Source organism: Sipha flava, unplaced genomic scaffold, assembly GCF_003268045.1.
Source record: "Sipha flava isolate LNK unplaced genomic scaffold, YSA_version1 49_pilon_pilon, whole genome shotgun sequence".
NCBI lineage: Eukaryota > Metazoa > Arthropoda > Insecta > Hemiptera > Aphididae > Sipha > Sipha flava.
In genome coordinates, this window is record NW_020273360.1 from 1,564,697 (window position 1) to 1,576,275 (window position 11,579).

General features: G+C 29.3%; 1 protein-coding gene across 1 annotated transcript; it reads left to right on the forward strand.

The window, feature by feature from the left end:
- Positions 1-618: 618 nt before the first annotated feature.
- LOC112690302 (general transcription factor II-I repeat domain-containing protein 2-like) lies at positions 619-2,248 on the forward strand. Its single transcript, XM_025564278.1, has 2 exons — positions 619-1,371; positions 1,430-2,248. Exons 1-2 carry the CDS (start codon positions 619-621, stop codon positions 2,246-2,248), a joined length of 1,572 nt encoding a protein of 523 aa, XP_025420063.1.
- The last annotated feature ends 9,331 nt before the right edge of the window (positions 2,249-11,579 follow it).

Consider the following 11,579-nt stretch of genomic DNA (forward strand, 5'->3'; position numbering starts at 1 on the left):
AATAATATTTTTGTACAACGCCAACAACATAACAATAGTAATAACAATATTAGACGCGTTATCAGTATGGGTTAATAGCGTTGTTAGACTTTATTATGAAAACCAACGAACGATAATATTATAATATTAGAATAAATATGCTCGATTGTGAAGAATAATTTACTCTCTTTTTGTTCTCCCGGAAGTCGGATTTTCGAGGATTTTCGCGTCATGGCATAATGAGTGTATTTCGCACACAAGGTCACGATAGGAAAAGAAAAAATAAGTTTTTTTTTCGGTTTCGGTGTGTGTATTACGATAATACACGAGAATGTCGAGGCAGCGAACGAAAGAGTCACCTGTTTCTCCCCTCATTCACTCTTTTTTTCTCACTCTCACTTACAAACTTTTTTTTTATGCGTCCTTCACTCAACACTTTCATCGTCACTGCTACCGCGATACATCGTTTCTGTTTAATTTCAAATACTCTAATATCATATTAATAATATTTTCATCAAACTGACTATGCAAATAAATATATAATTAGCGAGTCACAAAATATTTGGCGTCAACTGTTAAATAATTTTTAATTATTGGTTTATTTGTATATTTGTTTATTGGTTAATTTTGAACTTAAAAATGCAACAATTTAATTTTGAAAGAGCTCTGGTCGGCTCGGGTAAGCTCGTGGCTTGTCAAGTTGCGCTCCGTGGGAATGGTATAGAGTCTATACTCTTGTCTTATAAAAATAGTACGACTATGTTAGTACAAAGTATGACTGGGCAAGAAAAGTCAGTAGAAGCAGCATTGCGTGTTTGCTGGACGTTAAATAAACACCAAAAACCATTTACAGACTCAGAAATTGTAAAAGAGTGTATGTTGGAAGTAGCCACTGCACTTTTTGAAGAAAAAAAGGACATAATTAATGCTATTCAAAGTATTCCTCTATCAGCAAGAAGCAATACAAGAAGAACAGAACTATTGGCCGATGACAACAAAAATAATTTAATTCACATTTTACAGATGGCTCCTTGCTACGCTATTGCAATTGATGAGTCATGTGATATTGTTGATTCTGAGCAAATGTCAATTTTTGTGCGCTTTTTAGACGTTGAAAGTAGAGTATTTAGAGACGAGTTGCTAGCATTATTGCCATTGAAATGCAAGACTCGTGGAGAAGATTTGTTTAAAACTTTTGACGACTTCATGACTAAATCAAATATTAGTTATGATAAAATTGTGTCTATTTCAACTGATGGCGCACCGGCAATGATTGGTAAAGAAAAGGGATTTGTTAAGAGAATCAAGGATAAGAATGCTGAAATACTTTCATATCAATGTATAATTCATCAAACATCCCTGTGTGGCAAACTTAGTACAACACTGAAGGAAGTAATGGACATAATGATCAAGTTGATTAATTTTTTTGAGGTCCCGATCTGCTCTTCAGCACAGGCAGTTTAAAGATTTTTTATTTGAATGTGATTCAGTGTATTCGGATTTACTTCAATATAACAATGTCCGTTGGTTAAGTAAAGGCAAAGTGATCGAACGTTTTTGGAGTATAAAAGAAGAAGTTATCACGTTCTTGGTAAACTTGGATTCAGTAGAATCAAAGCAGTATCATAAATTTTTAACAAATGAGAGCAATATGCTATCTGTGGTGTTTTTAAAAGACATTCTTGGATATTTAAATGTACTTAATACTGAGTTACAAGGGCAAAAAAAGTTAATTTGTGATCTGATATCAAGTGTATCTGCTTTCCGACGAAAACTTGAAATCTTTGAAGAAGATATAAAAAATCAAGATTTTATTCATTTTCCAACAATCCTAGAATATAAAAAGACTCCCGACATAGACTGCAGTATGTTTTTAAGTTTTTTGTCGGACCTTGGTGAAGAATTTCGTAAGAGATTCAAAGACTTTGCAGAAATTGGAAAACTGTCTCAATTTTTAAAAAATCCGTTTGAAGTTTCTCCGACTGGAGAATGGATTGACGTTGCTACAAAATTATTTAAACTTCCAAAATCTTCACTTCAAGTTGAAATTATTAATTTGCAAGAAGATATCTCATTGCAAATGTATAAAACTTCGTCCACTGAAGATTTTTGGATAAAGCATGTCTTGGATAAATACATGAACTGTAAAACCCTTGCCATAAAATTAGCTACTATGTTTGGCTCCACTTATGTATGTGAAACTTCGTTTTCAAAAATGACGTTTTTAAAAAAACCGATACCGTTCAAGATTAACAGATCACCACCTTGAAAACACTTTACGCATCAGTTGTTCTCCAAGAGTACCAGATTTTAAAAAACTAGCTCAAGAAAAGAAATGTCATTTTTCTCATTAATACAATTTTGTTATTATTAGTATGAATGTATAATTACTTTATAAATAATTAAATACTTTGTCTTAAAATGTGTTTTTTAATACAAAAATAAATACATTAATGATAAAATTAAGTTTAAGATTTTTTTGGCCCTCGAAATTTTTTTTTTTTAAATATTTGGACCGCCATATAAATTAATTGCCGACCCCTGGTATAGACATTGTAGGTTCGTTATACGTCGGCAAGCAAGCCACCTGAAGTTCGCCGAGCTACGCGTCGTGAGAACTCGCCTTAAGACTTACTAATTAAATTATATAAAGTGTTTGAGTAATGGACCATTTGTATTACTGTCGCCGTATTAAATTAATGAATTTTTGTGGGAAACATATATGTGTATATGTACATGTATACTTTATGACAGAAAAAATGATTATTATCAGTAAGAGTTGATTTAATGATTTACAATGATAATATTGTTATACAAAATACGGCACCGGGTGGGTCATGCCGTTTTCTGTTTTGTCTGCCATGTTGATAGTACAATATACAGTCGAATGTATGACATATAGATATTCTACCTTTTAACCCGACCTCTCTCAGTATATCTGCATAATAGTGAGTATTGTCAACTTAACATGTTTTATTTTCGAGATGACTAGCATTGTGATCACATCAGCAAAACGTGCTATATATTATCGATGAACATCGCCAAGACAACAACGTACGTATTAGGCGTGTGCAGTTTTATGTGTTCAGCAACACAGTAGTATATTAAATCCATACATTTATCTAGTGCTCATCGAAACAATAACATTTTTGAGCGCGACTATTTCGGTGGCGTCGACAGAAATTGTACAATGTATATTCGGAACACGCGCGTTCGCTGTAAACATTTCGGTTTATACCTCTATATTCCTGTATCTATATCATCGCAAACAAACACGAAAAACCGTACCTCTCCATTGCCCACACCGTTTCACGCGTTTTGCGGTTCAACTAGACGGATTTATACTATAGCGCGTTTGCCACCGCGATAACGCACAGGTCATCAAAACGTAACTGCGGCAAGTACGCAAACACGGTTACGTGCCACCACAGTAACGATAGCGCTTCATGCTTTCAATTATGATTATTTGCAAGTCTTACGAATTGATTTCGTGTGGCCAACGGCGGTTGTTATTTATGTTTCTTTTCGATTTGGTTTACAGCCTTTGTACCTATAATTATATTATAATGCACCTGGCTGCGCCTCGTCTCAAGGATTAGCTCGCGGTTGATAAGTAACAAAACGCGACGCTCAACTATATGTACGGAGATACTTCACGGATATTTCTGATTTGAGATTCTATAATATTGCCAATAATATAGTTATCCTTGAAGCGGGCCGTGCGTTTACCCAGTGTTCGTAGAAAAATTATATCCGACGAAATTGTCGATTTATCTCGCATTTAGCGTAGATATATATATTTCCAATACTTTTGTCTCTTATAATTCAATAACTAAATATCCTGCGGAACGCAGACCTATATTTTACGCGTTTTTTTTTGTCGGTTTCAATGTTGCGAATAGACTCTTTAACAAAGTGAATCTATTATTTTTATTTTTGAACGAAATCAACGCTTTTTGTTTCTAATGATGTACTCAGTGGATTCGAAGAAAACAATTTCAACGACAAAAAAAATAAATAAAATAACTGACAGTTTGAAATTCATAAATTACGGACGATTGGATTTGAAATTTGGATATCGACAATACATTATCAATTTGTATAGTGTAAGTCCACAGGACCACCACAATTTTTGATAAAAAATATTATCATAAACTATAATTTTTAATTTTTAAAACAGAATTTTTCTTACTAAATGTGCAGTAAACGTTATAATATTATGGCATGGTGTTTGTTAACGTATGATATATAACGTGATAATAATGCTAATAATATATTTACCTACAGTGGATATCAGTGGCGCTGAACTACTTTTTAATAGGTGGTGCAAACACATATTTTAACCACTCAACCATCCCTACTTAGATATTATTTGACCATCAATGATCAAAATATTATCATGTTTATATTAAGTACAGAATCTACTACCAAATACCAACAGGCTACTAAGTACCAGTTTTTCAAAATTATATAGACCCAGTACCCACCTCTCAATTTTAGGTGGTGTAAATGCACCATATTAGGTACGTATTCGGCGCCACTGGTGGATGTAATCTGTGGCGTCCAGACAGGTTACCAAGGGGTGTAATTGCATGTGCTCTCGTCGGGAGTGGGTGTATAGGTTGGTTGGTGGATATATAATTGGACAACTTGGATACCAAACATTATGGAGTATGGTAATCAAATAATATTATTATAACTTCTTCTTCTTCTTGGGTTTCCGGCCATTAAGACCATCCCATCACACATCCAATCCTCCAACCTTTCCTATCCACCGCTCTTGTTTTCCAACCCCGTCCTCCGTTTAGTCTTTCCACATCTTTTTATTATTATAACACAAACATTATACCTATACGGCACTGGGTGTAGACATTTTAATTTTAATTAATTATAATAAATCTTAATTTCTTAAATTTATAGTTATTTTAAGAGTTAATTATAGTTATAGACAACAATTTAAACGAACATTTTTTAAAAAAAAAATAAAAAAAATGATGGGCGGAGGAATAATTTATTAGTTGCATGTGCTTTAAAAATCTTCTGTGCGTCACTGGATGTAATTGATTTAATGCTGAATGCGAGTTAGGAAAATATGCGTGCGACCTTTTTGATTATGTATTCGAACGTTAGTAAACTAATTAAAATGAAATGATTTTACGATTTGAATTATATATGAATAATGAAATTTATAAAATACATGAAAACTTTAATAATTGATTGTAAAAATATGCATACTATTTCGTACAATGTGATGATTTAAAATCACATCGTATTATATAAAATAACATTATATTTAAACGATTATTAAATCTTGAAACTCCGATGAATATGTTACGATGAATATATTTACTCGTATGTAAATGTATTAATTCGTATACTTTCTTGATTTACATAGTATTATTATTAATTATTTTCCGTTAGAATTTAAACATCTCCAGAGCGACTTTCTTTATTATAGTTTATCAGATTATTGAGGTTCAATATCAAGGGTATACATGAAATTTACATAAACGGTAAATCAAATTTAAATTACGAAAAAAAACCTATGTACAATGATGATTATATGGCACGGAGAAATTTGTTTTTTTCCTATATTCGTGCTTTGTTGGTTTTTAATTTTGTTTGAATTCCATCCTGAACCCTATACTCGTATTATTGAGTGGCGGAACGAGGTATTTTCTTAATTGTGCTAATCATTGAAATTATATAAAAATAGTGAAATGTCAGCGTATGCCATCTTCTAAAAGCCGAAGAATGTCGTTTACTGTTCACTGTTTTACACGCACTTCAATTTAGGTATTGCGCAATATCATTGAATTATTAATATTTCCTGTACGATGGGTGTAAATTTAATTGAGCAATTTTATTTTACGTTATTTACAGGAGTGGGTTGTTTAAAAACCATGCACGAGATAATTGAAACGTTCAAAGCAATAGTGTATGACATATACTAATTGTGTAAATATCAGTTAATATCCATATTGTACGATACACGTATATAATAATTATTAGTTTGTATTATGCAAATTTATATTATAATACTATACATATATGATTAACTAATTGTTTAATTTCACAAGTTCCGAAACATTAGAGCACAATTATTCTATAAATTTTACTCTCTTATTCCTTTTCAACATTACCTGGCCTCATCTAGTAATATATATATATATATATATATATGTGTGTGTGTGTGTGCGTGTGTGTTAACAAAAATCATATAACGCTATGAGAGGGGGGCTTTAAAGGATGCACATGAAATAAATAATTTGCACTTTAGGTAAAAGTAATTAAAAGGTCTTTTAGCGAATGTCTCTAGTAAAATAAAAACTATTGATTCTATTAAGATCTCTAAAAGCACCTTGGGCATAGTCAAAAGAGAAACATTTGAAAATTTAAAATGATCCTTTCAGTTGTGTTGCAAAGTTAATGAGATATTTATATCATATTAAACAATATAAATAACTAAAATAATATTTAGAGAGTGTTATGAGGTTATTGTGTTCTGATACGTGACATCTGGTATTGCATATTGGAACTAGAAAACATTTTTGATAGTATAATTTAAGGTAGTGAAACATCTGATACAAGCAATGATTGGCTAAGTATTATATTTGTTTTAAAATTATTTTTACCTAATTGATATTGATATTGGTATTCTAATAGAGATCTACTTAACATGCGAAGATTCTCAGAAACTATAATCAGTAAGTTGTTCTTATGAAAAGGGATTGGAACAAATTAAGAGTGTTGATGATCCTAACAACTTGATTTGAATTCGGATTGATAACTTTCACAAGCATTTGTATAATATATATTTATATTTATCAATCCAAATTCAACTCAAGTTGTTAGGATCATCAACCTAATATATTGAATATAATTGAAATCTAAGTAATATTCGAAACAAATATATACAGAAAATATAAATATATATATGAACATCAGATATTAATCAGACTTCAAAAAATAGAAAAAATATACAAAATTATATAAAAAAACCAAATATTGTAATGCAACGTAAAACAAATATTAGCGTATCATTATATTATAAGTTTTACTTGTAATAATAAGACACATTAAATATAATTTATATAATTGTTATCATTATTATTATCATATTAAATATGTATAATAAGTGGATAACTATATATGGACAATAATATTAAAAATTGGATTAAATTAGGCTGCTACAAGAACTAACACTAGTCCAAATACTAGGAGAGAAAGTATTATTGTCCTCTATGTAAATTGTCAATAAATAATCGCAAGGTTTGTTTATTTTATTATTATTTCGTTTTTTAGCCATAAAACATGTTATTTTGTTTATGGAGGAACTTATAAGTTACGTATACGTACCGGTATTTTTTTTTTTCGTGTAGGAATTTATGTACCAATGTATATTTATTTTGGTGTAGGAACTTATCATCTCCTGTTTATTTGTATACAGTAAACAAATAAATTATTTTTCATGGTAAATTAAATAAAAATGAATTTTTCTGCTGCGATTTAGAGCAAACGTCTTCATCAATAACGATAAATTCTTCAATTTTTTAGCACACTCATTTTATATTGAAACTATTGCAAGACCATTAAGCCGTGTTTAGGAACGGTGCTTCTTAGATCATTTTTAATTAATTCCAGTTTTGAGAATGACCTTTAGGTACTTACTACAGTAACCGGTAATATAAGCAACAAGTCAGGGAAATAACATCAATAATATAGGTAACATTATATTTTTATAATATATTTTTCATATTCATTAATAGTAGTCTAAAAACTATCGTGTTAACATTGGATGATCTCTGTACAAGTTCAGTAATCAGTGATGAGTAATCACTAATCTGTATGCTTTGTATTATTTTAATATTCCATGACTTAATTTACTTGAACTGAAATTTATTTTAACAGTACCTACAGAATATTACTGCGAGGCTCATTTAATAATGAGACCCGAGGAAAATCCTGCCTTCAATTATATGTAGTTCTCCTCTGATTATATTACTTATCTATGTAAATTTTTTTTATATTTATGCATATAAATAATCATTAAATATTTAAGATAACGACGAATGTGATATACGCTGTTTATTTTATTAGCATGATCACAGAGAATTAGAAACTAATATAATTTTATGGCACTAATCAAATTAAACAATTTTTTTTCGTAAGATTATTTAAATTTTTAAAAGACAATAGTTAGTAAAAACGGCAAATGAAGGGGTTCTATCACTATAGTTAAGTCTCTAAAACGAAAAATTGTCAGGTGAGATCAGGAAAAAAACCGTTATATGTTATTTTCCGTATCACTTCACTTTTAATTTGCATTATAATAATTGTCTTGATATTATCAAAATGATTGTACAGCCAATTTCAGTATAATTGTAAGTATAATAAGATGATAGCTAAAATGTAAAAGTTTTGAATACGTTGTAATATAGTATAATAATTGTAATTATAAGTACGTGAATTAGAACACTTAAGAACTCAATAACAATCATTCAACGAATCTATATTACATTTTAGAAGTTGAAATACGTATATATTTTTAAATTATTCATAACGAAATAAAAAATTGAATTTTGCTAGAATAGAACTTATCTGGATATACATAGTTTTGATCTAAGATGAAATATAGATAAGACTTATCGATTTTGGCATAATTTACTACTGCAGATAATCTTGCGTTGGTGATACTGGAAATGTTGATATTTTGAACAGTATAAATATTTAAAAAGATATTCATTGATAATGACTAACCTTAAATAATATTTAAATAACATTCATAATTTTAAGAATATATATCTAATTGATAAATTATATATTCACAAAAATCTTAGGTAATTATTTAGTTATATTTTGACATGTTTATATAATACTATTGACTATATTAATAATATAATTAAAATAATAAGAAATTTGGAATTATCAAATATTATCTTGTACAAGTAATACATACGAGTATATTATCATAATGATAGTCATTGTGATATGTTTTTCAGAGAATGATGCATCCACGGTGGGACTCGGTATTAAAGAAAATTAAATACATTTCATGAACATGACTTCAGAATTCGGTGCGAAAATGTTTAATTTGAAATCTCCAAGGTCGAACCATTGGGATAATAACAAATAAATTATTATCGTCATCGCCGTAGTATGTTTGCTACAATATTTTGGGTTATGGCCGATAATACAATAACAACAAATCGAAAATAAATTCTTGTATCACTCGTATGGTGAAACAATAGTTATGCGGAATTCGTCAATTCAATTGTTTGATTTTGACATCACTATATTATAATTTAATACTGATGTTACGTTCTTGATGTAAAAAATCTGTCTACAGTGTTTAATTAATTTAATAATAAATATTAATCATATTTATTGTCAAATGTTATAAGAACCATTTTGATCCTAAGCAAGGTTCACTAAGACGCGTTACATAGTGGATACAATTTGTACATCCTCACTAGAGCAATGTTAAATTACACAAGAGTATCGAAATACTTTAGACGTATGGGTAGTGTGGTTGCAATACGGTTAAATTAAGTTAATATTCAAATTTTGAATCTTGAACACAGCGCACAGCGAATAATTAATTTTACATGGATGAATATGAATTAAATTGTAATCTAATACATTTTACAATAAATAAAACTTAAAAATTATATCATATAATTATAAATATAATTAAATAATAAATAATGTATTTATTAATATAAATTAATTTAATATGCGAAGCCGATATTTTTTATAAGTAGATAATTAATATTTATATAATCTAATTGAACTTCGTACGACGAATACAGGGTATTTGAGTCAATTTTAGAAAAAACATCTTTAGTTATTTAAATACTCACTGAAAGTGAAATTTTTTTTGCCTTAAAACTAGTCATTGTGTCAGAAATAAGTATAAATTTAGATTTTATGAAGACTAAATTTGCGGCTAAACTGATGTCAGCAAAATACTTTCGTGCATTTTTTATAGACGCCGCTTCTTCTTTATCCATAGAATTAACAATGGTTTTCAAAGTTTGATGGTGATTGTAGTAATAAACTGCGGCTTTTACCCACGATCTCCACTTTGTAATTATAGGTACCGAAGGAAATGTAAGATCAGATGCTGTATTTTTGTCGTTATTTGCGATACCGTTGAATGCAATATGTGTACATATGTAGGTACAATATAGTTTTTTTGTTTAGTCGCAACTGTACATTCAAATTTTTCAATAATCATGTTTGATGGTGGTACAAAATTATCATTACCGAATACCAATATACATTGCAATAAATTCGACTATACCATTATTAGTGAGATTATCTTCTTCTTGGGCTCGTTTAAAAGGTATTTAATGTTATATATAATTTGTTATTTCGTTCTTGCATTTGTAATAATTTCGAGACTAAAAGAAAATTTTTTATGGGTATCTGCATTAAAATAAACACGGAAAAAATCGAATACGTGAAATTTTAATTGATAAAGTTATATTTGGTTGAAACTAAAAATTCTTGCAGTTTATCTACAGGTAGATAAACTAATGTAGGTATACATTATGCGTACATAGAAGAATCAGAGGTATGATATTGTATTACCCGTAAGTATTAATAATTTAATTGTTGGACTGCACTAAAACTATATTTAAAGAAACTCGGTTTATTATTAATATATATACAGTGGTTAAAGTGAGGGGAGGGGGAGTCCCCCTTCTTATTTAAGGTAAGAGTATACGTCCTCTTTAATTTAAGTCGCCAAAAGTCCGGGTGAACGTTTAATGGCATTGATCACCAAAATACAATATTGAATATACAATACTTATTATAATATTACAATATTACATGAAATTTATTTTCTTGATTAATTTGAACAAGTGGAAATAAGAAATAATATGTAGGTATAACGATAAGCAAAAATGGTAAATAATGTACACCATTTATTAATTTAATTGACGTTATATCTAATTGTAGAAGATCCCCGGGCGGTTATTACCCATAGCTCTCAAATTAATGTGATAGTGATATCGACTATTATTTAAAATAAATATTAACAGAATAGAATAACTAAATAGTATAAATAGTAAATTGTGATAGAGGATTGACACTATCTTATAGATAGTACACACCTTATGTGCAATGTACGTATTGGTTACTGTCTACGTTGACCAACAACTAGTAAGGTTAGTAATTGTTAATTTTTAGTTTTGTTAAGTTTAAGTTAAGTTTTTTAAACATTACCTACTATGTATTTCAATTTATTTTTACTGAGCAGGAATATGTATAGAATTATTTTTGTTTAGGAGAAATTTGTTTTTACACCCTATGAAAATAAAGTTTTTATGAACATATATATGTAGCAGAAGAGGCTTAGATCTCATGGGTTTCCTAAAAAAGGTTGGTCTGATTTAGAATTAGGTAGGGGAACGCTCCTCAATTTTTGATGAATACAGTTCCCCTATAACATTTTTCTCATTTTAACTACTGTATACATATATATATATATACATAAATAAAAGAGTATTAAAAACATGTAAAAGCCACAAAATATATTAAATATCATTGCGTGAAAATACTAAAACACCTTTTTAGAATGGCACGTAATC